General features: G+C 34.8%; 3 protein-coding genes across 5 annotated transcripts; 2 read left to right on the top strand and 1 right to left on the bottom strand.

The window, feature by feature from the left end:
• The first annotated feature begins 1,061 nt into the window (after positions 1-1,061).
• LOC131593310 (putative disease resistance RPP13-like protein 1) lies at positions 1,062-6,905 on the top strand. Of its 2 annotated transcripts, XM_058865768.1 has the most exons (3): positions 1,062-4,946; positions 5,741-6,119; positions 6,221-6,905. In XM_058865768.1, the coding sequence occupies exon 1, from the start codon at positions 1,282-1,284 to the stop codon at positions 4,933-4,935; it is 3,654 nt and encodes a 1,217-aa protein (XP_058721751.1). In that variant the 5' UTR covers positions 1,062-1,281; the 3' UTR covers positions 4,936-4,946; positions 5,741-6,119; positions 6,221-6,905. The 2 variants fall into 2 exon arrangements, with proteins under 2 accessions (XP_058721751.1, XP_058721750.1); XM_058865767.1 differs by having other exon boundaries at positions 1,062-6,119.
• A 604-nt stretch (positions 6,906-7,509) lies between these two features.
• On the top strand, positions 7,510-13,750 carry LOC131593311 (putative disease resistance protein At3g14460). Of its 2 annotated transcripts, none has more exons than XM_058865770.1 (5): positions 7,510-11,258; positions 11,382-11,512; positions 11,912-11,984; positions 12,655-12,814; positions 12,944-13,750. In XM_058865770.1, the coding sequence occupies exon 1, from the start codon at positions 7,636-7,638 to the stop codon at positions 11,245-11,247; it is 3,612 nt and encodes a 1,203-aa protein (XP_058721753.1). In that variant the 5' UTR covers positions 7,510-7,635; the 3' UTR covers positions 11,248-11,258; positions 11,382-11,512; positions 11,912-11,984; positions 12,655-12,814; positions 12,944-13,750. The 2 variants fall into 2 exon arrangements, with proteins under 2 accessions (XP_058721753.1, XP_058721752.1); XM_058865769.1 differs by having other exon boundaries at positions 12,663-12,814; positions 12,944-13,745.
• Positions 13,751-15,479: 1,729 nt separating this feature from the next.
• Positions 15,480-19,823, bottom strand: LOC131659740 (putative disease resistance protein At3g14460). Its single transcript, XM_058928891.1, has 2 exons — positions 19,791-19,823; positions 15,480-18,719 (listed from the first exon to the last, which is right to left on the bottom strand). Exons 1-2 carry the CDS (start codon positions 19,821-19,823, stop codon positions 15,480-15,482), a joined length of 3,273 nt encoding a protein of 1,090 aa, XP_058784874.1.
• Between the last annotated feature and the right edge of the window lie 401 nt (positions 19,824-20,224).

Raw genomic sequence — 20,224 nt, 5'->3', positions numbered from 1 at the left:
CATAATCCTTTGCTTTTGTACCAATGAAGAAAATTGGTTTTGCATGGTGAAGTGATATAAAACCGAGTAAACTTGAATGAGGAGCTCTTTGAAAACGAGTTTACATCATGGATATTAGATCCTTAAAAATGTCACTAGTGTGCCTTCAATCCGTCTAAACATGTCCTTAAATCAGAACTCAGGTTAGTAGTTCCATTCAGTGTAAAAGAAAACATAACAGTATTGAGAATTGATTTCTGACCATTTCAAAACACTTCACCATGTTGGACCAATTTTTTCCACTGAACTAGCTGCGGAACCGAAAGCTGCTCCGCATGTTGTTGATCAGATATTTCTGCAAACTCCTCAGCCTAGTCTAGGTGCTACAATATTGTTGATGCTGTTGAGGATACCTGCATATTGTTAGACTTACATGTATCTAAAATGCTAGATGGATTTATACTTTCATTTACATTTTCATACACTAGCCATGGTAACCAATTCACAGCCTTCCATATGACAATGCCATGGGAAACAATACATCCAAACTATCCAAGTGAAAAATCTTTGTCATCGGCAATTAATTTTTGAAATAAAGTTGATCGATCACAACTTGAAAGAAGGATCTCAAATTTACACTGTAAAAAAACTTTGGTACCAAGTATGCTTCTACTCGATCTTTCAAACATAAGTCCAATTAAACAGGTATAAAAATTTAACATTTAAAATCTAAAATCATTTTATGACAACAAATAATGTATTTTCTTTTTATACAACTAAAAACCATAATCATTGCAGCTTGAATATTCTAACAACAATAATGCGGTTGTTTTAAATAACAATCATATCAAAGAAACAATTATTTTGATTTCCTATCTAAGATAAATTTTGATTATTATATGAACTATAGATTCAATATCCATGTCAGGTGTGTTTGGGTTTAGTTTCCATCTATAGAAAATTGATGAGTGTAACGTAAACAACATTTATATATTGTTTGTGCAACTTGCTAGTTGTCTTAATAATGAGCATATTTGTTTTGTGCATAAGACAAATAACTGTCCACTTCGGTGGCCACTTGATCAGGTCTGAGGGCCTTCCTAGAAATCCCTTCATAGAGGGTCCACCGTTGTAGTCTTCGCTTAACAAATAATAACTGTCCACTTCGGTAGTCACTTGATCTGGATTGACAGTCTCTTTTCAACAACCACCGGCGACTTTCAAAAATCAAAGAGAAAGGCATTCTTCATTTTGTTGTCATTTCTTTTTCTCAACTTCTTTTTCTTACAAACAAAGTAACTAATGGATGCAATTCAGACAGAAACCCTCCTGTCACTCTCAAATTCTGTCAAGCTGCTGATACAAAAGATTGTTTCTATAGACAACTTCCCGAAGACGAAGCTTGATGTTTCACTCTTGACAAACCTGAAAAGAACGCTGGTGGATCTTGAAGATGTACTTTACTATGCTAACAACAAACTCGTCACCACTCAAGCTAACAACAAATCGCTGAATTTCTTGACGCGTGCTGTTTTTCAAGTTGCCAATTTGCTTGACGAAAACCATTCTTTACGGTATGATGATAACCAGAACAAAAATCATTCTCGTTTAACTTTTTTCATTGCACTGATTAAGTCTAAAACGGGAAGTTTAATTCAAATATTACACGGCTTAAGTTCAAGAAAACAACTTGGTTATGAATCTACTATATATGGAAGAGACACTGATATTGAGAAACTTAAGCATCTTTTGTTGTCTAGAGATAGTGATGGCGATAGTAAAATAAGAGTGATTTCTATTGTCGGTATGGGAGGGATTGGTAAAACAACTCTTGCCCAACACCTTTACAATCATCCTCAAGTTAATGACAAATTTGAGTTAAAAGTATGGGCAGATTTCTCAAATGATGATGATGATTTCAGTGTTTTTGAAAACGCTCTTGAATCTATTACTTCACAAACAACCACTAATGATACAACTGAAATCAAGACCTTTTACCCAAACTTTTTACTGGTATTGGATGGTGTGTGGGATGCGAGATTTGTCAATTGGACATTACTCATGGATATCTTTAATGCCGGAGAAACAGGAAGTAGAGTCATCGTCACAACACGAGATGAGAGAATTGCAATATCCATGTGTACCTTTCTTTCTGTCCAGTATCTGACACCTTTGAAAGTTGAAGATTGTTGGTCTTTACTTGCCGAACATGCATTTGGAGAACATCAACAATCCTATCCAGAAGGAATTGGCGCAATTAAAAAAGAAATACATGAAGAAATTGGAAGAAAAATTGCAAAAAGGTGTGATGGATTACCATTAGCTGCTGTAGAATATGGGGCTCTTCTTCGCATCTCATTGGACCCATATGATTGGAATTATGTGCTAGAAAGTCACGTTCAGGAAACAGCTTATGAGGTGCTAGCTTCTCTCAAATTAAGCTACAATTTCCTTTCTGATCCTTTAAAAAGGTGTTTTCAATATTGTTCAATTTTTCCAAAAAAGTCCATCTTAGAAAAAAAGATGGTAGTTCAGTTGTGGATTGCAGCAGACTTACTAAGATTCTCGTCTACAAATCAAGAAAAAGTTGGAGAAGAATACTTTGATGAACTAGTGTCAAGGTCTTTGATACATCGACGATCTATTGGTGATGATGAAAGAAACTTTCGAATGCACAACTTCATCCATGATTTAACTATAGAGGTTACACCTTCAGAGGTTTTTTCTCCATGTTGTACCGATATGGACAAACATAACCGAGAGTATAAAATGCGCAATTTCTCATACATTAGAGGGACATATGATTCATATGACAAATTTGATAAATTACAGGGAGTAAAAGGTCTGCGTATCTTTCTAGCATTCCCATTACAAGAACAATTGCCTCTTTCTTTGCTATCAAGTAAGGTACTAAATGACTTGCTTCCAAGGATGAGACAATTACTGGTGTTGTCTCTGTCAAACTACAAGAGTATCACCAAGGTTCCCTACTCTATTGGAAATTTGTTAAACTTGCAATACTTAAATCTTTCTCACACAAATATTGAAAGGTTGCCTTCTGTAACATGCAAGCTTTACTATCTGCAGTTTTTGTTGTTGGCAGGATGTAAAAGGTTTACCGAATTGCCAAAGGACATGGGAAAATTGATTAAATTGCGCCACCTTGACATTAGTAACACCGCATTGAGGGAATTGCCGGAGGACGTGGGAAAATTGATCAACCTAAGCATCCTTGACATTAGTAACACCGCATTGAGGGAGATGCCAGTACAAATAGCCAAACTAGAAAATCTCCACACTTTGTCTGACTTTGTTGTCAGCAAACATAATGGTGGATTGAATATTGCAGATCTAGGAAAACTGGATCTACATGGAAAACTTTCAATCTCACAGTTACAAAATGTTAATGACCCCTCTGAAGTAGATCGAGCCAATATAAAGATGAAAGAACAAATAGACGAGTTAGCTTTGGAATGGGATTGTGGTATTACTTTTTTAGATTTACAAATTCAAAGTGTTGTACTTGAAAAATTGCAACCCTCAACAAGTTTGAAAAGTCTTACCATCAAAGGCTATGCTGGAATCAGCTTTCCAAATTGGCTAGGTGATTCTTTATTTAGCAACATAGTGTATTTAAGGATCTCAAATTGTACTGATTGTTTATGGCTTCCACCCCTTGGACAGTTGGGTAATCTGAAAGAACTCGTTATTGAAGGGATGCAATCAGTAGAGACAATTGGTCTCGAGTTCTATGGAAGTGATAGTTCTTCATTTCAACTGTTTCCCTCTTTGGAGACTTTACAATTTGAGGATATGCCAGTGTGGGAGGAATGGAACTTGATTGTTGGTACAGCTACAGAGTTTCCTAGTTTAAAATCTTTGTCACTGAGTAAGTGCCCAAAACTGATGGTAGGAAACATAATTGACAAATTTTCTTCCTTAACTGAACTTGTATTAAGAGAATGTTCTCTGCTGGAGCAATCAATTCCATCATCACATCATGTATTCAAGCAACTGATGTTCCCTCTGAATCCTCTTAGACACTTGACCATAGACGGCTTTCCATCTCTAATTTCGTTCCCAACTGACGGTCTACCAAAAACCTTGAAAGTTCTCATAATCAGTAATTGTGAGAATCTAGAATTCCTTACTCATGACTACTTGCATAATTATACATCACTTGAGGAATTGAAAATATCTTATAGCTGTAGTTCAATGATATCTTTTACCTTAGGCACTCTCCCTGTCCTCAAGAGTCTGTTTATTGAAGGTTGTATAAATCTGAAATCAATATTAATTGCAGAAGACGAGTCGGAAAAGAGTCTCTCATTTCTTAGAAGCATCAAAATATGGGATTGTAATGAACTGGAGTCATTTCCCCCAGGTGAATTGGCAACTCCAAACCTTGTTTATATTGCACTGTGGAAGTGTGAGAAACTTCATTCACTGCCAGAAGCAATGAACAGTCTAGCTGGCCTTCAAGAAATGGAAATTGATAATCTGCCAAATCTTCAATCTTTTGTCATAGATGAGTTACCTAGCAGTTTACGGAAACTGTCTGTTGGCCCTATTGGTGGGATTATGTGGAATACTGAGCCAACTTGGGAACATCTCACTTGTCTCTCGGAGTTGCGAATTAACGGTGATGATGTGGTGAACACGTTGATGGGGCCATTGCTACCAACATCGCTTGTGAAACTGTGTATTTGTGGTCTTAATGATACAAGCATTGATGAGAAGTGGCTTCAGCATCTCACTTCTCTCCAAAACCTTGAGATTATTAACGCTCCCAAACTCAAGTTGTTGCCAAAGAAAGGATTTCCTTCCTCTCTTTCTATACTAAGTGTGACTCGTTGTCCATTATTGGAAGCAATTTTGCGGAACAAGTGGGGGAAAGAATGGCGTAAGATTGCTCACATTCCCTCCATAATTATTGATGACGAATTGATCACCTGAGTCTTGTTCTGGTGAGTCTTTCAAATACTTATCTTTTTGTTTCTTTCATATTATGTTATCATCAATTATTGTGAATTTCAATAGTAACGTAGAAATACAATTATTGTATTTTGTGTCACCCTGCATCTTCCCAATCTTGCTACTGTAAGAAGCAAATTCACCTCAAAACCTGCTACCAAGTTCAGTAAATTGTTTTACTGTTCAGGAATGATGAAAAAGAGAAAACACCACTGACTCCAAATATGTTGGGTGTTCTTTTAGTCTATATGACTTCATATATATTTAAATGAGTTGGTTTTAATTGTTGACTGTATATCAACCTTTTTTAACATGGTTTAACTTCCTCTATATTCTATTAGTCTAATACATATCATTTGTTTATGCATTTCCATATTTGTGTTTATTCAAATGTCTTGAATTGATTTTTTTTCCTTATGTTAGTCAATTAGGAATGATGAGGTGAATCGTGAAATAATTGAATTTAGCAATACAAAAAGAAATGACATGATTGATGCAATTGGCCAGGCTTGACATGTAGTTTTTCTTGTTGGTAATTAGTTAGGCTTTATCGTGTACTCCGTTTGTGTTCCTTTAGAAAAACCGGAATAGTGAGTTATAGTAATTTAGATTGTTTGTTTTATTTTCCCCGAGTCCTATATATGTTAGTTCATTGTTAAACACTGACCAACTCCATCATCATTAGTGCCTAAAATACTGTCCATGTCGAATATTGTTTGCTTCGGGCTACTGTGTGTTCTACTATAAATTGAACACCATCAAACTTGACATGTTATTTTTATGTCAGGTTTGTATTTTCTCAACTGGAGGTAGATTCGCCCAATGGTTTTCTCCACAAATCCGAATGATGTATGGGAATATGCAGGCCTTCGTTGAGAGGTCCTCGACAAAAGTTAAGTTGAGCATTCATCCTATATTTCATGCATTCAGAAAACGAGCCATGCAGGCAAGAGTTCAGTTGAGCATAGCAACAATATATCCAGCTCTGTTGCTGACATTGCAGCAGATTCATCTTTTTCGTTATTTTCAAACACACTCAAATTTGAACCATTTTCTTGACCTGTAAGAGGACATGAGATTAATCAGTAAAAATATACCCATTTGGACTGAAGGGTGATTGTGTAACTGGAACCAAGATGGAAGCAGTGGCTGGCATCTCAGCTCAGGTATAAATTTTCTCTTTGATCAATCTTTAACATTACTTCTGTAACTTCACTTTGCATTTGGACTATTATTTACTCCCATAGCTCTTCTGGTTTTGTTACAGGACTCAGAAAAGAAGATAATTGCTTGAGCAACTCCTACAAGCAGCAATTATCTACAAGAGTTGATTTTGCAGAAACTAGTTTGCCGCATAGCGTTGGATGCAGTAGAGGATCCTTACTCATGAAAATCAAAGAGGAGAAGTGTTTTCATATAAGCTGCATTTTTATGTGATTTCTAATGCCATTCTTATTCTTGAAAACTTAGGGTGACTTTTTATGCTAGAAGCACTTTTCCAAGCTTTGTGGTGGTGTTATTTGAAAAGATTCTTTCTAGTACTTTTGGTTCTACAATACAATTTTTCACATGATGCCTTGTTATTTTCACATGAGCAGTAGCCTAAAAGACGATTTGTTCAAATATATCAAATTAAAAATATTATTAGAACCTGGTTAAGTGTTAACCGGTATAGTAATGTAATCTTATGTATTATATATATTTTTACGTTGGCCTTATGATCAAACACAGATGAAATTAGATACTACTTCTTCTGCCAAAATCTTCAAGTATTATACATATTTTTATTCAATATGAAACTCTTAGTCATACTTGATATATAAATAATTATAACATTTAATTTTCTCCTGATAATATTAGAACTGATGTGGTCGCACTAGAGAGTTATTGGTTAAGCCGTATGACTAATTCGGATAAAGTCAAATGATTCCGTCACACAACTTAGTCTCGATAACAAAATTTTATAAGTATTAGAACAAAATAATTTAGTTTCTAAAAAATTTTTAAAAAATTATAACACTTAAAATTTTTCAAAATAACCTCTACTTGGAACCATTCATTTGTTGAAAAAATTCTGCCGTTGTCCAGTGCTAATCTGAGACCCATGTCATGCAGTTGCAAATCATAAACATGTGTATGGCCTTGTTTTACCTCAAGTTTGCAATATCTATTTATAGCCATTGACGAACAGTTTGACCCTTAATGAAATGAGAAAAAAGAAGGTGGTGATTGTATAGCCATAAAATCTAATATGAAACAAGAGAAGAAAGTGATACAAATAATGGCATCAGTGTTACACTGCCTAGTAGGATCCGTTGACCAATGTGAAACCAACTCTCCCTATTTCCTATACTGCATGGGACAGTCAGTACACAAGAATAGTATAAAAATAGCACCACTGTCCCACTTGACTACTTTTACTTCTTTATTGTTCAACTTTTGTTTATTAAAAACACAAGTGCAAACAAATTCAAATTACTATAAGTGATAGCAGGGCTTTTTTGGTGGAAAGTGGAAACTAAGCGTGTATGTTCCAACATAACTTTGTTGTAATATTTAATTACTACCACTAGGCGTTTGAGCTGCTTGCCAAAATAATTGAAGAGAGAGAATCAGAGTTTTGTTGTGATTTCTTTCTTCTCAAGCTATTCTTTTTCTTCTTTCTTACAAACTAAGAAACTAATGGAGGGTATTCAATTTCAGAGAGAAAATCTGCTGTTCCTCGCAAATTCTGTGAAGCTGTTGTTACAAAACTATGTTTTTACTGAGTTCGGCGATAACTCCAGGTATGACTTTTCATTTTTGAAGAAAACACTGTTGGATGTTCAAGATGTTCTACTTTGTCATGATCTGGAGAAACTCATCCCTATTCCAGCTGTCAATCTATCGCTGGATTCGCTCAGATATGCTGTCTTTCATCTTGCTACTTTCTTTGACAAATTTGAATTTTCATTGAGCTATGATACCCCAATTAATATTAATCTGCTCAAAAATCTTGTTCGTTTAAATCATGCAATTGATGTGATTAATTATAAAACGAAAAGTTTAATTGAAATTTCACTGGGCTTGAGTTCAGGAGAACAACTAGCTGAATTAAGTCTTTCCAATTCTAATTTGGATGATGAATCGTCTATTTATGGAAGAGACGCTGATATTCAGAAACTTAAACACCTTTTGTTGTCTAGTGATGATGGTGATAGTAAAATAAGAGTGATTTCTATTGTTGGTATGGGAGGGGTTGGTAAAACAGCCCTTGCTAAACACCTTTACAATCATCCTCAAGTTAAGGCCAAATTTGAGTTAAAAGTATGGGCAGATTTCTCCGAACATGTTGATGAGTTCTCAAATTATGGGCATATTTTTAAAACCATTCGTGAATCTATTACTTCACAAACAACCAGAAATGATACAACTGACGCCACTACCATTTATCCAAAAAAATTGATAGTACTTGATGGTGTGTGGATCCCGAGACTTGTCAATTTGACAACCTTACTGATGGATAACTTTAATGCTTGGGAAACAGGAAGTAGGATCATTGTCACAACACGAGATGAAAGAATTGCAATATCCATGCAACCCTTTCTTTTTGTCCACTATTTGAGACCTTTGGAAATTGAAGATTGTTGGTCCTTATTTTCCAAATATGCATTTGGACCATGTCACAACCGACAACAATCCCATCTAGAAGAAATCGGTAGGGAAATTGCTAAAAAGTGTGATGGATTACCATTAGCTGCAGTAACACATGGGCCTCTTCTTCGCATCTTATTGTTCCAAAAGGACTGGAATTATGTGCTGAAAAGTAATGTTCGGGATGTAGATAATGAGGTGCACGCTTCTCTCAAACTGAGCTACAATTTTCTTTCTAATCCTTTAAAACAATGTTTTCAATATTGTTCAATTTTTCCAAAGAAGTCCATCTTAGAAAAAAATATGGTAGTTCAGTTGTGGATTGCAGCAGGCTTACTTGAATCATCGCCCACAGATCAGGAAAAAGTTGGAGAAGAATACTTTGATGAGCTAGTGTCAAAGTCGTTATTACATCAGCGATCTATTGGTGATGATGAGGAAAGAACCTTTGAAATGCATAACTTAATCCATGATGTGGCTACAGAGGTTTCATCTCCATACTGTATCAATATGGACAAACATAATCTACATGATGATAGGGTTCATACCTTATCATACAATAGAGAGGCATATGATTCATATGATAAATTTTATAGATTATATGAATCAAACGACCTGTTTACTTTTGTAGCATTACCATTACAAGAACAATTGCCTCTTTGTTTGCTATCAAGTAAGGTACTACATGACTTGCTTCCAAGGATGAAAAAATTACGCGTGTTGTCTCTGTCAAGCTACAGAAGTATCACCAAGGTTCCCAAGTCTATTGGAAATTTGTTATACATACGGTACTTAAATCTTTCTCACACTAATATTGAGAGTCTGCCTTCAGAAATATGCAAGTTTTACAATCTGCAATTCTTGTTGTTGGCGGGCTGTAAAAGGTTCACTGAATTGCCGGAGGACATGGGCAAATTGGTTAATCTGCGCTACCTTGATGTAAGTAACACCGCATTGAGGGAGATGCCCGTACAAATAGCAAAACTAAAAAATCTCCACACTTTGTCTGACTTTGTTGTCAGCAAACATAATGATGGATTGAATATTGCAGAGCTAGGAAAATTTCTCTACCTACATGGAAAACTTTCAATCTCACAGCTACAAAATGTTAATGACCCCTTTGAAGTAGATCGAGCCAATATAAAGATGAAAGAACAAATAGATGAGTTAACTTTGGAATGGGATTGTGATGGTACTACTTTAGATCCACAAGTTCAAAGTGATGTGCTTGAAAAGTTGCGACCCTCAACAAATTTGAAAAGTCTCACCATCAAAGGCTATGGTGGAATCAACTTCCCCAATTGGTTAGGTGATTCTTTATTTAGCAACATGGTGCATTTAAGGATCTCGTATTGTAATGATTGTTTAGGGCTTCCATCCCTTGGGAAATTGGGTAATCTGAAAGAACTCATTATTGAAGGGATGCTATCAGTGGAGACAATTGGTATTGAGTTCTATGGAAGTGGTGATTCTTCGTTTCAACCATTTCCCTCTTTGGAGAGTCTACACTTTGAGAATATGCAAGAGTGGAAGGAATGGGACTTGATTGAAGATACGGCTACAACGTTTCCTAATCTAAAAACTTTATCGCTAAGAAAGTGCCCGAAACTCATTGCTGGAAACATAACTGAAAAATTTCCTTTCTTAACTGAACTTGAGTTAAGAGAATGTCCTTTACTGGTGCAATCAATTCCATTATCTGATCCTGTATTTAGGCAACTGATGTTCCCTTTGAATCTTCTTCAACAACTGACCATAGACGGCATTCCATCTTCAATGTCTTTTCCAACAAATGGTCTACCAAAAACCTTGAAATTTCTGATAATCAGTAACTGTGAAAATCTAGAGTTCCTTCCTCATGAATACTTGTCCAATTACACATCGCTTGAAGAATTGAAAATATCTTATAGCTGCAATTCAATGACATCATTTACCTTGGGTGCTCTCCCTGTCCTCAAGAGTTTGTTTATTGAGGGTTGTGACAATCTGAAATCAATATCAATTGCAGAAGATGTGTCACTAAAGAGTCTCTCATTTCTTAGAAGCATCAAAATATGGGATTGTAATGAATTGGAGTCATTTAACCCAGGTGGATTGGCCACTCCAAATCTTCGTTATATTGCAATGTGGAAGTGTGAGAAGCTTCATTCACTACCAGAAGCAATGAACAGTCTAGCTGGCCTTCGAGAAATGGAAATTGATAATCTACCAAACCTTCAATCTTTAGTCATAGATGAGTTGCCTAGTAGTTTACAGAAACTGTCTGTTGGCTCTGTTGGTGGGATTATGTGGAATACTGAGCCAAGTTGGGAACATCTCACTTGTCTTTCAGTGTTGCGAATTAACGGTGATGATACGGTGAACATGTTGATGGGGCCACTGCTACCTACATCGCTTGAGAAATTGTGCATTTGTGGTCTTAATGATACAAGCATTGATGAGAAGTGGCTTCAACATCTCACTTTTCTTCAAAACCTTGAGATTATTAACGCTCCCAAACTCAAGTCGTTGCCAAAGAAAGGATTTCCTTCCTCACTTTCAGTACTAAGTGTGACTCGCTGTCCATTACTAGAAGCAAGTTTGCGAAAAAAGCGGGGGAAAGAGTGGCGTAAGATTGCTCACATTCCCTCCATAGTTATTAATGATGAATTGATCACATGAGTCTTGTTCGGGTGAGTCTTTCAAATATTTCTCTTTTTGTTTCTTTCATATTATTTTATAATCAATTATTGTCAATTTCAATAGTAACATCAAAATACAATATTATAACACTAACTCATTTATTTTAATCATAGAACTACATTTTGTGTCACCCCTGCTTCTTCCCTATCTTGCTGTTGTAAGAAGCCAAATTCACCTCAAAACCTGCCACACAGTCCAGTAACAGATGAAAAGGAGAAAACACCACTGACTCCAAATATGTTAGGTATTCTTTTTATCTATATGACTTCATATATATGTTATTGTGTTGTCTGTATCAAACTTCTTTACCATGGTTTAAATTCTTCACTATTCTATTTGTCTAATACATATCATTTATTTTTGCATTTTCACATTTTTGTGTGTATCTAACTGTCTTTAACTGGTGTTTTTTCCTTATGTTAGTCCATTAGAACCTTTTCCCTGTCATGTAGTTAAACACATAGCTTCTTATTGTGCGAAGGATATTTCAAAAGATGTTGGCTTATTCCTATAATTAATGTCGTCGACTATCTAAGTTATTTGAGTCTTAAATTTGTCTCATTTTATCACATGAATAATGTTTTTCTGATATGGTGTTCATATGTTAACTCTGTTTATCATTTTATGTCTACATCGTTTGTAGATCCAGCAACAATATCTCTTTCTGTCAGGAGCGGATGGGAAGAAGAAATAGCAATGTTTGCTAAAACAAAGAGGTACGCTTTCTGTCCCTAATCAATGTTAGCTCTGTCATGCAAAGGGACTTTCATTGAATCCTGAAGTGCTTTTCTTCCTAACACAACTATTATATAGTTATTGTTCATGGTGTTGTCTCTCCTGTGGATTTATATAGTGTTGGCATCAATTGTGTTGGAAGGAGCTTGTTAATGATGCCACTCAAAATTGCTTCAGTTAATGTTGTGGACTATCAAACTTAATTTAGTCCCTCTCTGACACATGAATTTCAAATAAATTTGTAGCGACCTAGGAAATCTTCTTAGTTTCATATCTTTGGTTATAGTTTCTAATTGGTTAGCTCGTAATTGAACCTAAATCATACATTTACTCGGTAAACTATTTTCATTTCAATGACCCCTACTAGGCCTTTCAAAATGCAGTGTATTCCTTGAGTTTCTTCTTTTTTGAGCCTCATGGCATCACCAAAAGGAAGTGTGAAAATTGTTTTTTTATGCAAATTGAAAGTATATTACCCATCAAGCATGCTAGATAGTTGATGTGTTTTCATTTTTGCTCATTTTTTACATATATGGTCGAAACTAGTGTTTGTTGTATGCAATTCATGACATGCTTTCTATTCTGTTCATGTTCTTTCTGCATGTATTAAATTACTTTATGCTGCTATCAAGATAAAATATTTTATTTAAGCATCACAGGGTTACTAGGAGTCCAGGATACAGGATTTCACTGCAGCTACCACATTCAGAACATGCAGAAATTATCAAACTGTGGCCTAACTCGCTATGAAGATTGAATTGTGTGTTACCATTGCTGCTATTTTTTCTTGGAAGTCAGTTAGGCTGATACGGTGAGTTTTAGTCATTGAGCAAACATTGTAGTCCCTTAGCAAACATTGATTATATCCATTGTTAATGCTTTGTTATGTTATATATGAAAACAATAAGGCGTGACAGTGTCTCTATTACATTTATTTTAGGTTTGTATTTGCTCAACTGGAGAGGTAGATTTGTCCAACAGTTATCTCAACAAATCGAACTATGTCAGAATAACAGACATAGTCCTCATATTTCTAAAGAATGCATCTGGTTGTGGTTTTCTCTATTCTCGCAAAAGTGTGAATTGGAGGTCTTTGGCACTAGATGAGTCATATGAAGAAAACTATTGTATCTTGTTCATCTTATGAGGCTGAATATCATACTATTGTTGTTGCAACTAGAAAACTGTAGTGATTTTTTTCCTCCTCCATGATTTGGGTAAAAATCATGTTAGGCAGTCACTTTTGTACTGACAGTCCAAGTACTTTGCATATTATTGTCAATCTTGTCTTTCATGAAAAGATCAAAGCACATGAACATTGATTCTATAACTTATTTATGTTTCAGGTATTGAAGAAAAATGTTTTACTTTTTTACTCGAACAAAATGTGAAAAATGATTACAATAACAATTAAAACTTTTATAAAAAATATATTAAAATAATGGAATTAGAGGATTAGCGATCCAAAATATAAAAAGTGACACTTAAAACATAGATCTTCTTAAGAGGACTTGTGTAAAAACTGAATGAGGTATATTTGATGAAAAGTGCTCTTAGGCATATAGTTGCAGGTTTAGTGTATCAGAAGTTAACAAAAACAACACTAAACCCATGGTTGCTTCTTTCAATAATTCAATAACCATTGTGTATTAGAATAGAATTTGATGCAAGATATAGAAACTGTGTGGAGTGATTTAGAATTATATAACAGCCTTCTAATAACCTATTACAATGTAAATATTGTAAAACTCCTTCATTTTGATTTTGAACCACTTAGCAATGACATTATTACTGTGATATATTTTTACTAATTAAACTCAAAAGAATGGTTCAAACTTCGAGTGTGTTTTTGAAATCAATGAAAAGATGATTCTGCTGCAATGTCTTGCCTGCATGTCTCTCTACTCCTCATGGTCTGGATGCTCTGACCTTTTCTAAAATATAGGACGATTGTTCCATTGATTTTGTCAAGGACCTCTCAACGAAGGCCTGCATATTCCCCAGACATCTTTGGATTGGTGGAGAAAAGCATTTGACAATATTCTACCTCACCTTGAGTGAGCAAATACAAACCTGACATTAAAATAAGTATGTATATCATGTCAAGTTTGATCGTGTTCATTTTATAATAATAGAACACATAAAGGCCAATTGCATCAACAATGTCATGATGAGACACTGATGCATAGCAGTGCCAGTAAGTAATATTGCAAATGCAAAACTAACAAGATACAACCAAATAACATGATGCAAAAAATAGGAGTAAAAATGAAAATGTACATACACTTAACTGTGAGTAAATGAAAGAGTTAAGATCATACATGTAAAATATGAGTAAAAAAGAAAATATACATACACTTGATAGTATCCTGCTAAGTTTCGTTCCTCCTCAGAAATCTCGATCCTGACCACACCAACAACAAAAAACGACCGTGTTCCGATTGCAGCATGCTCCGGCAGCTGTGACAAAAAGGATCGTATGATCCTATGACCCAACACTTGATTCTGACTATAATGCTTGATACAACCAATTTTTGCAAATTCCTTTTGGAGTCACACCACAAGCTGTGCATGAATCTACCACTTTATCTACTTCAGAACTGTAAGAAAACAAGTTACAGACAACAACCATATAAGACATGCCAAAATCACACATATTTTCATAAAACATAAGACATATTTAAACCCCCTTTTCTGAATCTGCCATTATAATATCTATTAATCTATTTATAATATATAATCTCATGTTGTTCTGTTAAAGTCCGATCGCTTAATTGAGACAGGTTAATCAAACTCCAAATGGTTTTTGTAGATTAACATTATTTTATTACACTTATGTTTCATATATTGAACAAGTGGCATAAGAAATCCTGTTTGGACTGAAAACTAATCTTCCCACTTACTTTCAGCGATGCCATGAGGGGGGCCCCAAAGATGAAATATCAGGGAAGATAATGGATTCGGAAAGGTCTATAATTCATTTTGAATTGAAATAGTCTATCACAAGCAAATGTTTGATTTTGGTCAAATTAAAAGCTGTTGGAACCAATGCTTTATCTACTTTACAACTATAAGATGATAAACAAAATAATATGTGTAAATGCATAAACGATATTTATCATACTAATACATTGGAGACGAATTTAACCCATGTTACCAAAGTCTGATATACTCGATGCATCTAAACCAATTCATTAAGATATATATGAAGTCATATATACAAAAAGAGTACCTGACATATTTCCAGTCAGTTTGTTTCTCCTTTTCGTGTGTTCATGATTAGTTAAACATTTACTGGACTTTTGTGCAGGTTGTGAGTACGAATTTGGTATCTTGCAGCAGCAAGATTGGGCACAGAACATAATTCTATAATTAAAAAAATGAGTTAGTGTTTGTGTTATAATATTCTATTTATTGAAGAAAGAACCAAAAAAGAAGTATGTCAGTGACTCACCCAGACAAACAGGACAGGAAACTCATGTGATCATTTTGTCATTGATGATTATGAAGGGAATGCGAGCAATCTTGCGCCATTCTTTCCCTCGCTTCTTCTGCAAACTTGCTTCCAGGAGAGGACAACGAGTGATACTCAGTACATACAGAGAGGAAGGCAATCCCTCTTTTGGCAATGACTTGAGTTTGGGAGCATTAACAATTTCAAGTTTTTGGAGAGAGTTTAGATGTTGAAAACACTTCCCACCAATGACTGCATCATTAAAATCATAGATGCATAGAGTCAAAAGCGATGCGGGTAGAAAAGGCCCCATCATCATGTTCACCAAATCATCGCTGTTAACCCGCAACACTAAAAGACAGGTGAGATATTTCCAAGTTGGCCCAGTAATCCGCATAATCCCTCCAACAGAACCAATAGTCAGTTCTTGTAAGCCGCTAGGTAAATCATTTATGGAAAAAGATTGAAGATTTGGTAGATTATCAATTTCCATTTCTTGAAGGTAGGTTAGAGTGTTCATTGCTTTTGGTAGTGAAGGAAGCTTCTCGCACTTCCACAGTGCAAAATAAACGAGGTTTGGAGTGGTCAATCCACCAGGGGGAAATACCTCAAGTTCATTACAATCCCATATTTTGATACTTCTAAGAAATGAGAGACTCTTTTGTGACGCATCTTCTGCAGTTAATATCGATTTCAGATTTATACAACCCTCGATAAACAGACTCTTGAGGACAGGGAAAACACCCAAGCTAAATGATATCATTGAATTACAGCTATAAGATATTTTCAATTCCTCGAGCGATGTGTAATTGTGCAAGCACTCATGAGGTAGAAACTCTAGATTCTCACAATTACTAATTAAGAGAAATTTCAAGGTTTTTGGTAGGCCGGCTGTTGGGAAAGACGTTAGACATGGAAAGTCGTCTATGGTCAACTGATGAAGAGAATTGAGAGGGAGCATCAATCTGTTGAATACATCTGAAATTGGAGCTATAATTATGATATTGTTATTATCATCTGAATGTCTTGACTCCACCAGTAAAGGACATCCTTTTAACTCAAGTTCAGTTAAGGAAGGAAGTTTGTAAGGTATGTCTCCCTGCAATTTAGGACATTTACTTAGCAACAAATGTTTGAGACTAGGAAAATTCATAGTCGTCGGGCCTCCAATCACGTTCCATTCCTCCCACTCAGGCATATCCTCAAAGTGTAGAGTCTCCAAGGAGGGAAACGGTTGAAATGAAGCAGAACCATCACTTCCATAGAACTCTATACCGACACTTTTTATTGAAAGCATCGAATCAATATTGAGTTCTTTCAAATTACCCAATTGTCCAAGGGGTGGAAGCCAAATACAGTTATCACAATTCGAGATCCTTAAATACACCATACTATCATATAAAGAATCACCCAACCAATTTGGAATGCCGACTCCACCATAGCCTTTGATGGTGAGACTTTTCAAATTTGTTGAGGGTTGCAAGTGTTCTAGTACAATACGATGATTTCGTCGATCTGAAAAAGCAGTACCATAATCCCATTCTAAAGCCAATTTGTCTATTCGTTCTTTCATCTTCATATTGGCTTTAAAAGCTTCATTGGGATCATTAACATTTTGTAGCTGTGATATGGAAAGTTTTTCATGTAGGTTGGGAAATTTTCCCAGATCTGCAACCTTCAATCCTTCATTATGTTTGCTGACAACAAAGTCGGACAGAGTTTTGAGATTTCGTAGTTTGGCTATTTGAATCGGCATCTCCCTCAATGCAGTGTCACTAACGTCAAGGTGGTGTAGATTAACCAATTTTCCCATGTCCTCCGGCATCTCCTTCAATGCGGTGTTACTAACGTCAAGGTAGTATAGATTAACCAATTTTCCAATGTCCTTCGGCAATTCAGTGAACCTTTTACAGCCAGCCAACAACAAGAATTGCAGATTGTAAAGCTTGCATGTTTCAGAAGACAACCTTTCAATCATAGTGTGAGAAAGATTTAAGTACCGCAGGTCTATCAAATTTCCAATAGACTTGGGAACCTTGGTGATACTCTTGTAGCTTGACAAAGACAACATGCGTAATTGTTTCATTGTTGGCAGCAAGTCATGCATTACCTTGTTTGATAGCAAACCAAGAGGCAATTGTTCTTGTAATGGGAATGCTAGAAAGGTACGCAGACCTTTAACTCGGGATAATTTATCAAATTTGTCATATGAATCATATGTCCCTCTATTGTATGAGAAATTTTGCATCCTATCATCTAGGTTATGTTTGTCCATACCGATACAGTATGAAGAAGAAACCTCTGTAGCTAAATCATGGATGAAGTTATGCATTCCAAAGTTTCTTTCCTCATCACCAATAGACCGCCGATGTATCAATGACTTTGACACTAGTTCATCAAAGTATTCTTCTCCAACTTTTTCTTGATTTGTGGACAATGATTCTAGTAAGCCTGCTGCAATCCACAACTGAACTACCATCTTTTTTTCTAAAATGGACTTCTTCGGAAAATTTAAACAATATTGAAAACACTGTTTTAAAGGATCAGAAAGGCAATAGTAGCTCAATTTGAGAGAGGCTAGCACATCGTAAGGTGTTTTCCGAAGGTGACTTTCTAGCACATAATTCCATTCATATGGGTTCAATGATGAAATACGAAGAATAGCCCCATGTTCTACAGCAGCTAGTGGTAATCCATCACACTTTTTTGCAATTTTTCGGCCAATTTTTTCTCGCATTTCTTTCTTAAATGGGCCAATTTCTTCTAGATAGGATAGTCGATCGTAGCCATGTCCTCCAAATGCGTGTTCGACAAGTAAAGACCAGCAATCTTGAGCTTCCAAGGGTCTCAGATAGTGGAGAGAAAGAAAGGTTTTCATGGATATTGCAACTCTTTCATCTCGTGTAGTGACAATGATTCGACTCTGTGTTTCCCCAGCATTCAAGATATTCATCAGTAATGTCCAATTGACAGAACTTTCATCCCACACACCATCCAATACTACCAAAAAAATTGGGTAAACGGTGTTGATGTCGCTTGTACCATTACTCTTTGTTTTTGAAGTAATAGATTGAAGAATGTTTTCAAAAACACTGGAATCATCAACATCATTTGAGAAATCTGCCCATAGTGTTAACTCGAATTTATCGTTAACTTGAGGATGATTGAAAAGGTGTTTAGCAAGGGCTGTTTTACCAACCCCTCCCATGCCAACAATAGAAATCACTCTAATTTTACTATCACCATCACTACTATTGTTGATCTACCGGGGTCTGGGTTTTTTAGAGCTGGAGCAAAAAAGGCCCTGCGTATTATGGGCTCGAGATGTACTACCCGAGTCCGGCCTAGTTGATCTTCGGACTACCCGGCCCTAAATGAGCTTTTTTTTATTTAAAAAATTTAAAATAAAACTCCATAATATTTATTATAAATAAAATTAAAAATTATGTTTTTTTAAACATAATACATTTTTAAGTACTATATTATCTCTTATAAATATTATAATGTGTTTCTAAATACAATATATATCTAAATTGTATAAAATAATACTTGAATATTTATTATAAGAGAAAAACTAATATAATACGTTAAAAAATGTTAATTATATTAATATATAATATTTAAAAAAGAAAAATCAAATATAATAGAGATAAATTTATGAAGTGAGAAATATCAATAGGCTATTTTGGAGTAAAATAATATAAATATTAATATATATTTTTAAAGTTTATGATTATGCGGGTCTATGGGCTACCCACAGCCCATATGAGTTAGCCCTAATGAGTTGTGGGTATTTTAGGACTGAGTTAAAAAGACCCTGAAAAATATGGACTATAATATTAAGGCACAAACCCTATGATTTTTCAGGCCTGACAGGCCGATTCATATGGGCTAGCCTATTTTGACAATTTTGACAGCTCTAAATACCCGTGCATAATGTGTTGCCTAGGCTTTTGTTTTCAAAATATAATAAAAATATAAATAAGTAAAACAAAATAGTTTTACTAAATAGTTTATTATTTCTAAAAGAAGACATATTTTAAAAATAAAAACAAAAATTATCAGATTTTTAATTATTAAAAGAAACACGTCAATAATATATATTTCAATTATTTATATATTATTTACAAAATTATTATATATTAAATTAAAAATAATTGTAAAATAAAAATATTAGATATATAAGTATTTAAAAAAACACATTTTTTCCTGTTTGGATTCCTATAATATTTTAAATATATTAATTTTTATTATAAAAGAAATATAATAACCCGTGCGTTTATTAAAACTTTGGTTTGATTATCTGTGTGTTCACACGGTACTAGTGTATTACCAGTGTGTTCACACTGATTTTGGCCTTACCCATGTGTTGGTGTGTTAACCGTGTGTTCCCACTGATTTTAACCTGATTATCCGTACACTCACACGGGTAGTATATAATATGTGCATTTGTTTATTAATTCAGTATAACATACAAACCAAATTGACATATATTTATCTGAAAGGCCAAATGAAAAAGATATATTAAGAATAAGGGAGTAACATTTTATTGAACGAGGGAGTATTACATTTTATTAACCATAGAAATTTGAGCTCAAATAAAATTGGAAGAACTTTGCATTAAGTAATAATAAAATAATCATAGAATAATCATCCAAATGAGTAGTTAAATATTCTCTAACACACTTTATAAATAATCCTTTTAATAAAATTTAAATTCACATTCATCCCAACAAATAATGTGGATCCCATATAAATTTATTTAGG

The sequence above is a fragment of the Vicia villosa genome, linkage group LG3, assembly GCF_029867415.1.
Source record: "Vicia villosa cultivar HV-30 ecotype Madison, WI linkage group LG3, Vvil1.0, whole genome shotgun sequence".
Classification (NCBI taxonomy): Eukaryota; Viridiplantae; Streptophyta; class Magnoliopsida; order Fabales; family Fabaceae; genus Vicia; species Vicia villosa.
This window is presented reverse-complemented; position numbering and strand designations above follow the sequence as displayed.